Source organism: Amblyraja radiata, chromosome 23, assembly GCF_010909765.2.
Source record: "Amblyraja radiata isolate CabotCenter1 chromosome 23, sAmbRad1.1.pri, whole genome shotgun sequence".
NCBI classification, from domain to species: Eukaryota; Metazoa; Chordata; class Chondrichthyes; order Rajiformes; family Rajidae; genus Amblyraja; species Amblyraja radiata.
Window position 1 is genome coordinate 19,208,977 of NC_045978.1, and position 18,586 is coordinate 19,227,562.

Here is an 18,586-nt window from a genome sequence, read left to right on the forward strand (position 1 = left end):
GGTTGATTGGAAGACTGAGAACCTCAAAGATCTATAACATACAAGATACAAGATACATTTACAGTGCATTCAGAAAGTATTCAGACCCCTTCACTTTTTTCACATTTTGTTACATTACAGCCTTATTCTAAAATGGATTAAATTCTTTTTTTTAAATCAGCAATCTACACACAATAGCCCACAATAAAAAAGTGAAAACAGGTGTTTAGAAATTTTTGCAAAATAATTAAAAATAAATAACTGAAATATCATATTTACATATGTATTCAGACCCTTTACTCAGTACTTTATTGAGGCACCTTTGGCAGTGATTACAACCTCAAGTCTTCTTGGGTATCACGCTACAAGCTTGGCACACCTGTATTTGGGTAATTTATCCCATTCTTCTCTGCAGATCCTCTCAGGTTGGATGGGGAGTGTCGATGCACAGCTATTTTCAGGTCCCTCCAGAGATGTTCGATCGGGTTCAAGTCCGGGCTCTGGCCGGGCCACTTACGGACATTCACAGACTTGTCACAAAGCCACTCCTGCGTTGTCTTGGACGTGAGCTTTAGGTCGTTGTCCTGTTGGGAGGTGAACGTCTGCCCCAGTCCGAGGTCCTGAACGCTCTGGAGCAGGTTTTCATCAAGGATCTCTCTATACTTTACTCCGTTCATCTTTACCTCGATCCTGACTGGTCTCCCAGTTCCTACCGCTGAAAAACATTCCTACAGTATGATGCTGCCACCACCATGCTTCACCGTAGATATGGTATTGGCCAGGTGATGAGCGGTGCCTGTTTTCCTCCAGACGTGACACTTGGCATTCAGGCCAAAGAGTTCAATCTTGGTTTCATCAGGCCTGGGAATCTTGTTTAGGTGCCTTTTGGCAAACTCCAAGCGGGCTGTCATGTGCCTTTAACTGAGGAGTGGCTTCTGTCTGGCCACTCAACAATAAAGGCCTGATTGGTGGAGTGCTGCAGATATAGTTGTCCTTCTGGAAGTTTCTCCCATCTCCACAGAGGAACTCTGGAGCTCTGTCAGAGTGACCATCGGTTTCTTGGTCACCTCCCTGAATATGTTAGTAAGTCTCTATCCTAAGGCCCTTCTCCCCCGATTGCTCAGTTTGGCCAGGCTCTATGAAGAGTCCTGGTGGTTTCAAAGTTCTATTTATGAATGACGGAGGCCACTGTGCTCTTCGGGACCTGCAATGCTCCAAAAAATGGTTTATACCCTTCCCCAGATCTGTGTCTCAACACAATCCTGTCTCGGAGGTCTACAGAAGAATAGAATAGAATAGAATAGAATAGAATGCTATTTATTGTCATTCAAACCTGGGTTTGAACGAAATTCCATGTCTACAGTTTTTTACATTACAAAACAATCCAAGACCCACACTTAACACAGTTTACATAAACATCCTTCACAGTGAGTCTCCAACATCTCCTCACTGTGATGGAAGGCAAAGTCTTTATCTCTTCCCTTTGTTCCTTCTCCCGCGGTTCAGCAGTCCAACTGCAGTGTCGAGGCGAACTGGGGCTCCGATGTTAAAGCCCCCGGCGGGCGATGGTAAGTCCTGAGGCTCCATGTCCTTCAAACCCGCGATTCCAGCGGGAGAAGTCGCCGTTGCGGAGCTCGGAAAAGCGGTCTCCCACCAGGGACCTGCGAGCTCCCGATGTTCCCGTCCACCGGGTCTGCGGCCGGTGCCTCCGAACTCCAAAAGTCGGGTCGCAGCCGCACGCCACCACAGCTCTTCCCGCTCCGAAGTTGGCCAGCTCCGCGATGTCAGTTCCGCAGGCTCTGCAACTGGAGCCCCCAGGTTAGTCCCGGCCGGAGGTCGCCGCCAGCTCCACGATGTTAGGCCCAACGACATCCGAGACCCGACAGGGAATAGTCGGGTCCCCGCACAGGGAAGAGATTAACGGTTTCCCCCACAGCCCCCCCCCCCACCACCCCCCACATATACATAGCTAAAAAATAATAATAAAAACTGACTCTAAGACATACATTTAACAAAACAAAAAATAAAAAAAGACAGACGACTGTAGTCGAGCCGCTGCCGTTAGGCGCCACCACTCCCGCCAGACAATTCCTTCGTCTTCATGGCTTGTTTTTTGCTCTGACATGCACTGTCAACTGTGGGACCTTATATAGACAGGTGTGTGCCTTTCCAAATCATGTACAATCAATTTAATTTACCACTTGTAGACTCCTATCAAGTTGTAGAAACATCTCAAGGATAATCAATGGAAACACGATGCACCAAAGCTCAATTTTGAGAGTCACAGCAAAGGGTCTGAATACTTACGTAAATGTGATATTTCAGTTATTTATTTTTAATTATTTTGCAATAATTACTAAACACCTGTTTTCGCTTTTATATTATGAGGTATTGTGTGTAGATTGATGATAAAAAAATGACTGTAACCAATTTTAGAATAAGGCTGTAATGTAACAAAATGTGGAAAAAGTGAAGGGGTCTGAATACTTTCTCAATGCACTGTATTTGTCACATGTACCAATTGGAGACTGTGGCTACATTCCTGATCACTTGGCAAATCTCTAGTTGCAGGTACCTCATCAAACAATCACCTATTGTATATGGTCCCATTCAGTTCTCTGACCATGAACCAATCCACACTCCACACTGATGTGTCATCCTCAATTCCACTTGATCTAATCTTATTTTTTTAATTTTGTTTTTGGCCTTTGAAGTGAGTAGTCAGGTTGCTGAGAAACCAGTGTGAGTGAGAGGAACCTCTTGCTTCATAAATGTATTGGCCTCCCAAGCGAAAGAATAAACAAAGCAACATTTCCATTTCTTGATCCTTGATAATCTCAGTCAGCAAGTAGCAATCCTCCCCTTGCAATTATATTGTCAAAAATCCAACTTCATTCACTTGCAATAAACACATCTACACACCTAACCCCGCTTCTGAAAATCAACTCCACTGAAGTTAATAGAACTGGAGGAACAAGGAACTGCAGATGCAGGTTTACAAAGGAAAGACACAAAATGCTGGAGTAACTTAGTGGGTCAAAAGCTTTTTTCGAGTTTTCATTCCCCCACCTGTAATCAGTCTGAAAAAGGGCCATGAAATAAAACGTCACCTATCCATATTCTCCAGAGATGCTGCCTTACCCACTGAGTTACTTAAGCATTTTAAGTCTTTCCTTAATAGAACTGGATATTGGAAGCAGTTTCAATATGCAGTTGCCACCATATACCAGTGTTCTATCACTTTCTTTCCTAGAGAGTATTATTTTAAAATGCAGAACACTTGTGTGGAAAAAGTAAAAAGATCTTCCAGCACCATTTAAAAGAAAAGCATTTGTGAATTTTCAACACATTCTTCACTGTCTATGCACTGACACTGTGAACTCCAATTATTTCAAGCCTGCAGCTGCATGTTGAGAGCAGAAGTATTTCTCCCGAATCTGATCAAGGAGAAACCACACAACATACTCACGCCTTTGCAGCAGTTGTAAATCACAGCCATGGGCTGACTAATAACCTACTGCACCGACATCATGTGCCTCAGAATATTATGCAAGATGCCAGTTTAAAATCAATCATCTATGAGCTGGTTGAGTGGAATCTACTGTGGACAGGCATTATGACTTCTAAACGGAAATGCAATCTGATACATTTATTAAGTCTACATTTCTTTAATGAAATGGAAATGCTATAAGCCAAATTATCTACTGTGTACTGCTCAAAATTGCTCAGGTTTGATTTTGCCCAGGCACGTTGCTTTGTTTCCACATGACAGCGGGAGTCATGGAATGCCATGACACTGAATGAATGTTTCCAGAAACTATAAAATCTATTATGTAGGAAGGAACTGCAGACGCTGGTTTACACTGAAGATAGACACAAAATGCTGGAGTAACTTTCGGTCTGAAGAAAGGTCTCGACCAGAAACGTCACCCATTCCTTCTTCCCAGAGATGCTGCCTGTCCCGCGAACTTACTCCATCATTTTGTGTATAAAGTCTATTATTTTTAAAGCATAAGTTTTCAAACTGATGTCCCTGTATTCTAGGGGCTGCAGACACCAGATTCTTTCCTCTTATAGGTTTTACTATTTGTCAAGTTACTAGAGCAGTTATTTCTGCTTCTGGGCATCAACAATTGCAGCTTAACACATTGGTAGCACCATTTTTCTTTAAATAGCTGAGTTTCAGCAGAGTGTCAATCGCGGCTCTCAGTGTGGTGGATACTTGAAGAAATATCATTCATAGACAGGAAATAGGACTGACTAAATTGTTCCATAAGGATTTAGCTCAGAGGCAATGAGTTGGATGGCCTTGCCCAATGGTATTGCAGTTCTCCAATGTAATCGTGGTTAAATGGCTGCTGATTATACACAATGCTAATTAAATAAGGTATAACCACACTCAATCCTTTAACTCCAGATTTTATGGCCCTCTTTAAATGTGAAAATTGATTGTCTAGTGGCAGAGGTAGTCCCAAGGAGTGCGACATTGTCATTAACAATCAAGAAATAATTAAGAATCATGTGAACTTAAGGGAGAACATATAGCAAAAGAAAAGAGAGAAAATACAGACCTGCCATCCAATCTCCTAAATTTAATCAATGTTGCATGTGGAAAGAGAAAAGGGGATTAGACTATATCCATGTAATATGCCACGCTTTTAAAGATATACAACAGTTACAATTATTCATTCATTAAAGCCATGCTGAACCATAGAGGTTTTACACATTCAGGTGTTCACAAAACTTCATTCACTAATGATTCAGGTTTCAATGTTTGCCGATCTATGTGATGACAGCACAGTTCCCATTCACTTGAGGCAATTACAGACAGTATCGACATTTTATGGGAACATTTCGGGAAACGTCAGTACTGGAGATTAATCTTCACCTAGTTTTATAGCCAGTTTAAAGGAAACTGTGCTCAACGCATCTCTGGATTTTTATTTTGTCTGCTGAGTGTTTGAATCTGTGTGAGCTGAACTTGTTAGACACCACTTTCCGAAGTTTCCTTCAAGATCCAATCTGTCATCTTGTAACTCTTTCAGAGATCTCAGGCAAAACCTATGGTCATTCTTTTAAAAGCAAGTTTAATTTATATGGCTCATTTAGCATGTCCCAGACAACAGAATACAATCAACACCAGAATATAGAATAACATAAAATGTAATTTTTTTTCCCCATCTAAAAATTTAGTGATTATGAGTTGGAAGATTATGGATTGAACTAAAAGTCAAGCACTCTTATGCTCTCCACATCCTCCCCATTTACACTTATACTCAATGCAACACAAGCTGGATTAATCGTAAAATAATTTTTCCTCAATAATGAGAGAAAATGCTGGAAATATTCAGTAGGTCAAGCAGCATCTGTGGAAAGATAGTTAACAAAGAATCTTCCACAGAATGTTTCAAATTCTGCCCATGCTCTTGAGCGTTTCCACATTTTGTTTTTTATTTTTATTTTGTGGCATCTACAATCTTTGTATTCTCATAAAAAATGTTTTTCTTTTACAATCCAAATAGTTGTATTACTTAAAGTAGGCACTCTAAACTGTGTAAAACTGACTGGTAAACATAGATAAATAAATATCATTGAAAGAAGAGATTGGATGATCATTCATAAGACTAATTTCTCCTCTCAACTCATTTATCATGGACTGTTTTCTGTTGAAGGCCAAGTAGGGGCTGTGAAACTTGTCAAAGGCAGCAGGAAAAATTAAACTGACTCATCATTATGTACAGGCAGGTGGCCCAGGATTACTTTGCCCAGCACACACTCTGCTTAACATGCAAGATCTATAACCTGTGAGTGTATTTGGAACAAAAGGAACATTTTCCACTTAAAAAAAAAAAAATTCAAGGGATGAGTTTTGCAGGCTGAGCCAGCATTTCATTGCCTGTCTCGTGTTGCCCTTGAGAAGGTGATGATAGGCTACCTTCATAAACTGCTGCCGTCTTGAGCTGTGGATTCCTGGCATCTGACCTGCTGTTGTAGCCATATTATATATGTGGCTACATCAGTTCAGCTTCTGGTCCATGGTAAGCCCAGAATATTGACAGTGGGGTAATGGTAATGGTATTACCATTGAGTGACAGAAGGATTTTCTCTTGTTGGATATCATTATTGCCTAGCATTCATGCGGCATGAATATTATGGGTCAACTATGAGCCCAGGCCTGGCATTGTCCACGATTTGTTGTATTTCGATGTGGACAGCTTCAATATCCGAGGAATCACGAATGGTTCTGAATATTGAGCAATCACCAACAAACATTCTTACTTCTAACATTACGACTGAAGGAAGGTCGCTGGAAAAACTGTTATAGATGGTTGGGCCTGGGATACTACTCTGAGAAACTCCTGTAGAGATGTCCTGAGACTGACACCCCTACCACCTACTCTACACATTGTGTCTGTTCACACTGACACAAATACTTTCCTAACTCCCCACGGTTGCTGATGTGGCACTGTGGCCAAAGTCACCTTGAGCTAACTAGTTCAGTTTAGTTTAATGTCACATGCAGCGGAAAGACTATATATGATCACAATCGAGCCGTCCACAGTGTACAGATACACGGAATAACATTTAGTGCAAGATTAAGACCAGTAAAGTCTGATCAAAGATAGTTCGAGGGTGTACAATGAGGTAGATGGTAGCTCAGGACCGCTCTCTAGTTGGTGATAGGATAATTAAGTTGCCCGATAACAGCTGGGCAGAATTGTTCCTGAATCTGGAGGTATGCGTTTTCATACTTCTGTTCCTCTTGTCTGATGGAAGAGAGAAGAGGGGGTGACTGAGCTGAGACTCGTCCTTGATTATGTTGGTGGTCTTTCCGAGGCAGTGTGAAGTGTAGGTGGAATCAATGGAAGGGAGGTTAGTTTGTGTGATGGTCTGATTGGCGGCATCAACAATTCTTTGTAATTTCTTGCGGTCTTGGATGGAGGTGTTCCCAAACTATGTTGTGATGCATCCCAATAAAATGCTTTCTACGGCGCATCTGTAGAAGTTGACGGGAGTTGTTGTGGACTTGCCGACCCCCCAAAGCCTTCAAAGGAAGTAGAGGCATTGGTGTCATTTCTTGATCATTTCTTCCATATAGTTAGACCAGGACAAGTTGCTGGTGATAATTACTCATTGGAACATGAAACTTTCAAGCATTTATAATTTTGCCACTGTTGATGTATACCCAGGTATGTGCACGCTTCACTTCCTGACATCGATCACTATCTCCTTTGTCTTGCTGACATTGAGAGAAAGGTTGTTGTCTTTATATCAGGTGACGAAGTTCTCAATCTCCCTCCTGTACTTCATCTCGTCATTATTTGATATCCGGCCCATGTCAGTGGTGTAATTTGTGAATTTGTAAACGGAGTTGTATTTGCACTTGGTTGCACAGTTGTGGGTGTATATGGAGTAGAGAAGGGGGCTGAGAACGCATCCTTGCAGGGCACCACCACAGGGGATGATTTGTCACATATCTTTACTGATTGTGGTCTGTTGGTCAAGAAGTCGAGGATACAGTTGCAGAGATGAGTGCTGACTCCAAGTTCCATGAATTTTGAGATGAGTTTGGATGGGATAATGGTATTAAAAGCAGAGCTGTAGTCTGTGAATAGTCTGGACAGTAGTCATTAAGGCAAACGATCTTGATTTTCTTCAGAACTGGGATGATAATGGTCTTCTTGAAGCAGGTGGGCACCTCAGAATGGAATAGGGAGAGATTAAAGATGTCCGTGAATACTCCTGCTAGATTGTCCGCATAGTTTCTAAGGATGCGGCCAGGGACTCCGTCTAGGAAAGTTGATTTCCACAGGTTCACACTCAGGAAGGACAATCTAACCTCTGCAACTGAAGAGGCACATGGTGGTGTCTGTTGGACATATATCATTGCTCTGTTGGCCTTCTGCTCAAAGTGAGCATAGAATGCATTGTTAACCAGGTCGGGCAGCATTATTACCAGTCTGTTGCCTGACTTTGCTTTGCAATCAGTTACAGTAGTATTCAGACCTTGTCACATTCTGCGGGTGTCCAAATGATTATACTGGGACTCAAATTTGTCCCGGTATTGTCTCAACATTCTTGATAGCTTTGTGAAGATCATGGAGAGCTTTCTTGTGCTGCTCGGAATTGTTTGACTTGTGTGCAGTGGACTTGGCCTTCACCTATGAATGTATCTCACAGTTCACACTCTACACACTTGCTGATGAAGTCAGTCGCGGCAGTTCTCAATCTCCCTCCTGTACTTCAGCAGCCAACTCATTCAGGTTGGCTGCTGAATCCATGAATATGGACCAGTCCACTGACTCTAAGGATGTCACCAGTGTCCGCCGACCAGCATTGAAGAATTCTCTGTAGCAGATCCTCCTGCTTCAGTTTTTGTTTGTAGGCAGGGAGTAGAAGCACAGCTAGGTGATCAGCTTACCATAATGTGGCCGAGGAACAGAGCGGTAGGCGTTTTTATTGATGGGTAGCAGTGGTCGCGGGAGTTCTAGCCTCTGGTGGAACAAGAGATGTGCTGATAATACTTTGGCAGCACGCTCCTGAGGTTAGCTTGATTGAGGTCTCCGGGTACAATGACCAAGGCTTCAGAGTGTTTTTTCTCAAGGCTATTGATAGCAGATTACAGTTCATTCAGAGTCTGAATCGGTGCAGGATATGATCTTTGTTTAGACTATTCATTGTTAACTACGGCAGGGACAGACCTCAATTATAGATTCAAGTATTCTTTCTAGTCTGCCACCTTCAGCTTGGCTTAATCAGTACTGGTTTCAGCCCTGAGTCAAAGCTTTGTGGGTTCAGGCTCCGTCGCAGGGCCTGAGCACATTATCATCCAGTGCAGGATTGTAGAATCTGTGTCCATGTTCTCCAGAGATGCAGCCTGACCTGCTGAGTTACTTTGTGCCTTTTTATTTCAATGTACCAAAGAGATGGGATAATCAGGAGCAGTGACAGCCTGATAAACCTTAAAGCACTATTTGAAAGAGAAAGTATTTCAGCCCACTATTAGCAAAACAAACTATATGATGAAGAAACGTGGAACAACAGATACAGTAAAGGAATGAAGTGCTGGAGTAACTCAGCGAGTCAGGCAGCGTTTCTGGAGAACACAGATAGGTGACGTTTCGGGTCGGGACCCTTTCATAGACTGATTGTAGGTGGGGTGGTTTAGTAAACGTGGTTTCCCCCCTGCGGTCATAGATGGATCCCTCACCCACATCTCCTCTGTGGGGTGGAAGATTGCAACCTCCACGTGGTCCGCCCTATTTCGACTAATGCAATCAACTCGACGTGCACAAACGGAAGATCAAATAGAACATTGTCCAAGAACTTTAGGCTGTGCACGCCACACGAAAGGAGAAGAAGATCTCCTCTGTGTCCCGTAGTTCTACTGTTGTTCCCTCTCACCCCAGATGGAACAGGGATAGAGTTCCCCTGGTGCTCACCTTCCACTCCACCAGCCTCCACATCCAACACATCATCCTCTGACATTTCCATCACCACCAATGTCACATCTTCTCACCACCAGTCACGTCTTCCCATCTCCGTCCCTTTTCGACCTCTGCAGAGACCTCTTCCTCCTTCTTGGTTCACTCATCCCTGCCCACCCAAACTACCTCCCTCCCCAGGTTATTTCCCTTGCAACTGCAGAAGATGTAATGCTTGTCCCTTTACCTCCTCCCTCACCTCAATCCAGGGACCCCAGCAGTCCTTCCAGGTAAGACAGAAGTTCACATCAACCTCCTCCTCTAACCTCATCTACTGCATCTGGTGTTCCCGATGTGGCCTCCTGTGCATTGATGAAACCAAGCATAGACTTAGCGACCATTTTTCCGAACACTTGTGCTCAGTCCATCAAGGCCTACTGGCTCTCTCAGTTGCTAACCATTTAACCTCCTTCCACTCACCATACCCATATTCATTCTGTCCCGAGCCTCTTCTGTTGCCAGAGAAAGGCTACATGCAAACTAGAGGACCAACACCTAATATTTTGTTTGGATTGCTCACAAACCAATGGTATAAACATTGAATTCTGTAATTTTGGGTAACTACAATCACCCCCCCCCTCCCCTCCCACTTTGTCCCCCTCCCTCTCTCCCTTGTGCCCCATCTTCACTTGTAACATTTTCTCCCCCTCGCCCCTCTCCTTCCACCTGCATTCCTTACTCCTGCTGCACAATTCGCAACTCTTCAATCCTTTTGTCTCATACCTCATCCGACCCCTCCTCTCTTCCAGCTTTCCTCCCCCCCATAATTAGTCTAAGGAAGGCTGCCGACCTAAAACAACACCCATCCATGTTGTCCAGAAATGCTGCCTGAGTCGCTTCGTCACTCCAACGCTTTGTGTCTACTTTGTAAATCAGCATCTGCAGTTCCCTGGAGTTGCTTAGCAGGTCAGGCAAGAAAGGTCCGGACCCAAAAAGCCACCTGTCCATGTTTCCAGAGATGCTGCCTGAGCCGCTGAGTTACTCTACTTTGTGTCCTTTTTTAGAATAACTGGTGATTTATTTAACTGCTGGTCAAGAGATTTACTTGCCATTTGAAACATTTTCCCAGTGACTGTACCGATAAGTGCAAATTTGAATTTTGTTTGGCCTATAATGTACTATGCCAATTAAACCACCATGTCTTGAGAATAGCTAATATGGCTAAAAAAAAAGAAGAAATGTAAAGAATGCTACAGTGTTTCAAATGTGATCCTGCCACAGAAAAGAAAAGACTAGGTTTGTATTCACTGGAGTTTAGAAGGATGAGGGTTATCTTATAGAAACATATAAAATTATAAAGGGACTGGACAAGCTAGATGCAGGAAAATTATTTCCCAATGTTGGGCGAGTCCAGAACCAGGGGCCACAGTCTTAGAATAAAGGGGAGGCCATTTAAGACTGAGGTGAGAAAAAACTTTTTCACCCAGAGAGTTGGGAATTTGTGTAATTCCCTGCCACAGAGGGGCAGTGGAGGCCAAATCACTGGATGGATTTAAGAGAGAGTTAGATAGAGCTCTAGGGGCTAGTGGAATCAAGGGATATGGGGAGAAGGCAGGCACGGGTTATTGATTGGGGACGATCAGCCATGATCACAATGAATGGTGGTGCTGGCTCGAAGGGCCGAATGGCCTCCTCCTGCACCTATTTTCTATGTTACAGTATCAACAGATTGAGTGAAATAACTGAGAAAGGCACAAGGGGTTAAAAAAAAAACCAGGGAGAACTCTCAGATTAACTGAAACATTAAAGATTTAATTGTTGAAATGTGCACAGTAATTGCAAGGTTAGCAGTCACTGGGAGCAATTCCGTAGATGGCGAGTGAAAGGAATGTTCAGAACAAAGTGTTCCACAATGAAATAATTCAAGGACGAAAACTGCATCAAAGCTGTTTAGCTATTTTATGTGTATTTGACAATATCCAAGATTAACTAAGAGGAGGGTGAATTAAGCAGTTAACAACTTTTCATCAGGCATGTGCAGTTTGAGTAGGGTTGGCAAAAAGCCCACAATGACTGAGCAGCTGAAGAATCACAAAACACAAGCCACCTCAACCGTGCAAACATTTAATATTTTTTTCAAATTTAGGATTTGATTAACCAGTTTGAAAAATCAACCCTAAATAGTTGTGTTGGCCCAGAAAATATGAACACAGTTAGCTGAAACTCCGCAATGAAATGTAAAAACTCATCTCGAGCAGCAGAAAGTGGGAATAATTATAGAACTGGCAAGAAACATCCTATATGATGTATATATGATGTGGGGTCTCAATGAATACCAGTGAGATACACCAACATAGTGCTTACGTGTTGTTAACAATCTGCAATCGCTCCCCCTTCTTAAAGGAAAGGTCACTCGCTGTCCTGGAATCATAATCATACAATGCCACAAATGTGGTTACTCCACCTAGAACGAAAGAGAAGGAAAAATACAATCAAATCACCGATTTTGCAAAAACCCTTTAAAGCTATCATTATTAATTAATTCCTGGTTTTGAAAAATGTTTTGGCACCGTTATATTTAAGCTTCCTTTATTCCATCTAACTCCAGAAATTGGCAGAATTTTCTATCTTGCAGATGAAAAATAACGAGACATAAAATATGATCATGTTTTGTTAATGATGCAGAAAGCAGCTTGCAGTCACAAAAGGGCACAGTGGCTTTGAAACATATTTTGCCTGACAGTGCGTGGGGAGTGTAGGAAGGGGCGGTGGCAGAAGCTCAAGGAGTCTCTATACCCAAGGAAACATCTTCCTTCTAGATGATTTGACGATGATTTACCAAATTGATTCATGAGGAAAGGATTTTCATATTAGGGACATTTATCAGTATTTGTGTCATATACCTTTTCTCAGAGTTCTGCCTTGAGTCATTCAGCTGAGGTAAAACCAGGACTCAATTGCAGCATAAATCAATATTTCAGGATGTAGTTGATCTGGAGAGGGTGCAGAAGAGATTTATTAGGATGTTGCTTGGTATGGAGTGTCTCACTTTTGAGGAGAGACTGGATAAACTGGGTTGGCTCTCCTCAGAATGGAGGAGACTGAGGGGAGACCTGACCTGACTGAGGTGTACAAAATTATGAAGGCTATAGATTTGATGGACAGAAATAAAATTCTCCCCACAGCAGAGGTAGCAAAATGATAGGAGATTGTCATAAGGTAAAGATTACAGGTTTAAGGAGGACATAAACAATTTCTTCTCCCCCATAGTGGTTAGAATTTGGAATGCACTTTCTAGAAATGTGGCAAATATTCCCACAACATTTTAAAAGGTATGTAGATGAGCACATGAATCGAGGAAAGATGGAAAACCTTGTGTCTCACGGTGTCAGGACAACAACCTATTTAAGATATCTAGAAAGGTTAAAAAGATAAATCTAACAAGTGTAGGATAGGAAAGGAAAGTAGACTCACTCCAAGTATAAAATGGACTTTATTACTGCCCTATCTTGCCAATGGACAATATAGCAGGAGGGATTTTTAAAAAAAAGTTTAGGTATATTGGTAATATTTTGTTATGGATAGAAATTATCACGTGTCCATTGTTTAAATTCATAAAAGAAATGCTTCTTCTGAAACGGTGGAAATGAGCTTATTGTGACCGGTTCTGTGAAATATCAATGTCGTTGGTTAACACCAGGATAATAACCATTTTGAATTCTAACAGCAGCTTGCATATGGGACTCGTGCATGCTCTCCAGAATGAGAAAAAAGCATCCTCGCAACTTCAGAAATAAATCTCTTCAGGACGCTACCAGCTCTTCTCTCTTAATTAACACCACGCCAACAAAATCACAGATAATTTCTGAAAATAAAATCTTGCCAGCAGAACATAATTATAAAAAAAATAAGTAGCAAATTTATTGAATCATTGAGTGGCCTCTAGTAAGCTAGTTCTGCCACAGGCCATTAAGGTGCAGGTCTCGTACGGACCATCAGTCGAAAGCGGAGTGCAATGGATTGTTTTTTGGTGTTGATAATTGCAGTCTGGAGAATTCATTTTCATCTTAACTAAGTCTCCCCAACGGTCTTGAAGGTCACGCAAATGATTAGTGGCACCATTTCATTAACGGCACCACAAAGCAACTTTGCAGACATCATGTTTGCACAAGCTGTGGTTTCTTGTAGCTACATCACCCTTCAGCTTTATATGAAGTGTGAATATAAAAGGGAAATCGGTGAATGATGAGACTGGCCTATCTCCTTAATCGAAAAGATTTAAAGGTGGAGAGTCATCAAGGTGAGGATAGGATGAGTTAAGAGGTAAATGCTGTGCAGAGAGGAAAATAAATAGTAAAAGCAGATTAAGGGAGAGAAAATTTATTCGAAGCAAAATCGTATATTAATATTAAATATTCTTTTATCAGAAATTTTGAAAAATGAATTAGCAGCCACATGAATGAGATTCCATCGTTTCCACCGCTTAAGACAGGAGAATAGTCTCATCTTTATGATGTATGACTCCTTTAATTGATTTAAACTATCTTGGCAACTGGAAATCAAAACTTCCAGAATCCAGTTTAGATTCTAGCTTTGTGTGTCAGGAATAGTGGTGAGCAGTGAATTTGAGATGCCCTCCATGATGTGTCCTAGAAATAGATCATTTTAGGAGTATGTAAGAGAGAGGGTTGCTTGTGTAAAATGAATGACTACACAAGTAGTCATATGTAGATGCACCATAAAAAGCATTCAAATACATTGAGACTTGACATCCTAAATGCTCTGCCTAAGACCATAAGAATTTGCAGAGTTGGCAATGCAGCCCAGTCCACAACATTAAGCAGCTTCTCTCCACCATCCACCACTAGACCTCACTCTGCCTCGGGAAAGCAGCCAACATAATCAAGGACCACTCACATTCTGATTATTCTCTCCTTTTTCAACTCCCATTGTGCAGCTCAAGAGCTCCAAAGCCTGTACGACTAACTTCAAAAGCAGCTTCTTCCCTCCTCATGAGCGGACCTCTCATACGCAAAGCGGAATTTCCCATCTTTTCATCTCCCTTTTAGCGGCCCCTACACTTTTTTGTATCTGTACCTTCTATACTATATTCTGTGCACTGATTCCTTTCTTCTTAGCACTACCTGATGTACTCATGTATGGTATAGACAATAGACAATAAACAATAGGTGCAGGAGTAGGCCATTCGGCCCTTCGAGCCAGCACCGCCATTCAATGTGATCATGGCTGATCATCCCCAATCAGTACCCCATTCCTGCCTTCTCCCCATATCCCCTGACTCCGCTATCTTTAAGAGCCCTGTATGTGCCTGGATAGCACGCAAAACAGAATCTCAGTACACACGACAATAATAAACCAATGCAAACACGACTGGGATAGAGAGAGAAAGACTTGAGGCCATTAGGAAAAGAGGAAAAAAAGTCTCTCCAAAGTCTGATGCTATTTTTTTTGCCAACAGCAGGGACAATTATATGCAGGCGTACTTATAGTGATACGAATGAAGTTCATAGGAATCCAGTTATGAGTCTTCAGTCTTCAGCCGAAGAAAACAAACAACGCTATTTACTGCACCCATTTTGTCATAGTGAGCTCCACTCGAATGGTTTTAGCTGGTGCTGTCGGCCATCTGACACATGCCAACATTACTCCAGGGATCAAAATGGTTCACTGGATGATTGACCATGTGGCATATCCTCACTGTTTGGAAGAGATGAAGTTTTTCACTCACTTTTTCCAAGATCACACATCGCTCCATGAATGTAGTTTGCTTCCATCTCTGGCTCAGATACAGGAATGTAATCAGAGGTCGTTCTGCACAGGCATGACCAGTACATGGATTAAACCATGGCATGAATGCTGCCCCATTAACCAGTAGCAAGTCTCCCTCCTGATATTGTGAATCTCAAAGCCTGTCAATTCTTCCTTCCCATTTTTGATTAAGTATCTATCACAAGCATTTGTACAGCTCATTGCACAACCTTAGAGCATCCCAGAGAGCTTCAAAACCAATTAAGTACTTTTAAAATATAGCCTCAGTAGGAAACTTAGAGAGTGCTATTATCCTTGCTGTGGAGTTCATAATGATACTCCATTTGTCAACATCTCCCGCTATCTTTGGAACTAGATTATGCTGATAATATTTAGTGGTTTAACACCACTTCTAAATTGCAACATGGATATGGAGTAAACAATGTGTAATTTGCTGCATTTTTTACTCTGATTGCTTTTGGGAAATTAAACATATGAGTAATGGGTCTGTACAGGAGAAATAGCCATTCTTAAAAGTAGGCTAGATTAATGGGGAAATGTTAACATATCATTAATGTGCAAAAATGGGATTTTTGCTTGTACCCACACTTTTAGCTTCTTGGTAGGAATGTGGGTATATGCAAATAGCTAATTTATTTGGTGAAACTACTTTAAGGTTGAAGTTATGAGTCTTCAGTTATGAGCCGAAGAAAACAAACAACACCAGTTACTGCATCCATTTTGTCCTTCTGGAGATCAACTTTTAACCAGAATGTAGGAAAGAATAAACTCCAAAATGTTATCAAATTGCCATACAGAGATAGTGTGCAACTCTAATTGTAGATAGCAATAGATGCACTTAACAAGTCCAAAGCAATTATCTGGTAACAATTCAGGAGCAAACTAACTAATCCCTACCAGGAGTGTTCCAGAGTGCATCCAAAAATCAGTCGCTAGTCTAGTGAAGCTCGAGCAAAGTACTGAAATCACCTTACAATACACAGACCAACGAGAACCTCAGTGAATTGACAGTAATGTGAACTGCCAGCCAAAAGAACCATCTCACTCATTGCTCTGATGTTTCTTTGATGAGATGCCTGAACTCTGGCCAGTGGTTTCTCTCCTTGGTTTCAGTTATACCAAGGCTCCTTAATGCATTACTTGATCAAATCAAATTTCTCAAATACGACGTCAAATGCAGTCGCTCTCACCTGAATTTTTTGGTGTTCAGTAGTTTTAGCCAAGTTGTAGTAAGGTCTGGGGTTAAGTAGTCCAGATAAAATCTAGACATAACTTTGATGAAAAGGCCATTAAGATCAAATGGTACTTGAAAGCACTGTCAACCATATTGGTCAGGAGAATGGTGCAGCAGTAACATTGCTGCTTTACAGCGCCAGAAACCTGGGTTAGATCCTGTGTTGTCTGTACAGAGTTTGCACGTTCTTCCTGTGATCACGTGGATCGGTTTGCTCCCGCATTCCAAAGACATGCAGGGTTCTGTAAACTCTGGCTTATGTAAATTGTCCCTAGTACTGGATAGACCGTTGGTCAGCGTGGACTCATTGGGCCAAAGAGCCTGTTTCCACACTATATCTCTAAAACTAAAACCTCCTTCCATCAATTTGTTGGCATTTGAGAATAGGCCGATGGAACAAACAGTTATTGCCTGGGTTATTGCTCTTGAATTTTACAGGCAAGTCACAGCAAAACTATTTTCCACATTATACAGCTTTAATGGCTCGTTCTAAAGCTCATGCTGTCAATTAGTAGAGCAAGGACATTGTCTGGTCCCATAGGAATTTTTCCAAGAAGTGCACTCAGAAATGTCTTGATGGCTTTTGGAGTGAATCAAATTGACTGAGGACCGGCTTGTGTGGTGACCAAGAACTCAAAAGGTCAATTAGCTGCAGAACATCTACCTGAAGATATTTGTGAACAATTCTTCATAGAATTATAAAGTGTTAAGTTAATAGAAGGAGTATATCTGTACATTGACCCGTGCCAGCTCTCTAGCAGAATAACCCACTCGCTAAACATTCTACTCATGGACCTTTCTCCATAGCCTTGCAATTTTTCTTCACTATATCTTTATCAATTCTTTTTTAAAGTTACAGTGAAATCTGCTGCCACATTATTTGTAGGCAATGCATTCCAGATTCCAACTCCACATTGTATTAAAAAACATTTCCTCAGTTATTCTTAATTCTCTTCGTCTTCATTGTACACCTGCAACCTCCAATCCTCAACCGCTCAACCTTCTCTTCCCTGGAGAAACTGGGATTATCTTCTTTAATCTATCCTTGCAATACCATTACTTCAGGAACTATTCTTGCGAATCTTTTCCTTGGATGCACCCACATCCTCCTATAATGTGCTCACCAGAATATTCTATTTGAGGCCAGACCAGTGCGACTTCACTGATTTTACACTATGTCTCCATTGATAAAGTTCAAAATTGTATATGCCTATTATCCACTTTCTCAATCAACACACTAGCTTCAGTTGCCTCAGCTCCTGTGCCCTTTTTAGAACAGTATCAATACTGTCTATCTTCAGTATTCCTACAAAATGCATCACATCATATATTTTTGCATATAACTTTATCTGCCATGGGGCTGCCCATCCGATCAGTGTGTCCCTAACCTGACCTAGATAACATGTATAAATGGACAGATTATGTGGCAAGTAACATGTATGCGGCACAGGTTCCAGGCAATGAGCATCTCCAGCATAACCACCTACCCCTGACATTCAAGACATTACAGTTACCATGTCCCTCTTTATTAACATTTAGACCCATTCACCAATTTAGCTGGACTACCCACATAAATACTGTGGCTGTAAGAACAGGTCAGAGACTGATATCCTGATATGAGTAATTTGGTGCTGTCTTGTTTTGACGGCTCAGTAACATCCTCCCCAAGCTCCTACCACTATCTGGGACCCAATCTTCCCCAGCCCTTACACCTCTCCAGAGCCTAGTCTTCCCCAGCTTCTACCACTCTTGGGGGTCCAATCCTCCCTGGCTCCTACCATTTTCCAAGCTCCAACCTCCTCCAGCCCCTAATACTCTCCAGGGTCCGAGTCTCACCCAGACCCCAGCATGCTCTATGGCCCCTGGATCCCACCAATCATCAGGGTCTCCGGTGCTCCTATTAAACCTATCTGCAGGAATCCCATGCAGACTATCCTAACCCAGAAATATGTTATTCCTTTATTATTGCAGAATCCAAACCCTGGAATCACTTGCTCAGCGGCACTGTGGAGTTGTCTTCTCCACAAGGGTTGCATTTTCCTTCTATCCGAACAGCGAATGCAAAGCCTTTGCAAACAAGCCTTTGTAAAGCTTAAGCTACAAATGTTGGGAGCTCATTTTGGATGAAATCTGTTAGTTAATGCAGAAAAATGTGATG

At 41.9% G+C, this 18,586-nt stretch overlaps 1 protein-coding gene across 4 annotated transcripts in view; it reads right to left on the reverse strand.

Annotated features, from left to right (window-relative positions):
• The window catches only part of src (SRC proto-oncogene, non-receptor tyrosine kinase), a 141,092-nt gene that overhangs the window by 47,796 nt on the left and 74,710 nt on the right, over positions 1-18,586 (reverse strand). For 2 of the 4 annotated variants that reach the window (XM_033041660.1, XM_033041659.1), the window contains exons 3-4: positions 11,769-11,868; positions 4,551-4,565 (exon numbers count right to left, since the gene is read on the reverse strand). In XM_033041660.1, the coding sequence (XP_032897551.1) occupies positions 4,551-4,565; positions 11,769-11,868 (115 nt within the window). The remainder of the gene's footprint in view (positions 1-4,550; positions 4,566-11,768; positions 11,869-18,586) is intronic. The other 2 variants (XM_033041662.1, XM_033041661.1) reach the window with 1 other exon arrangement.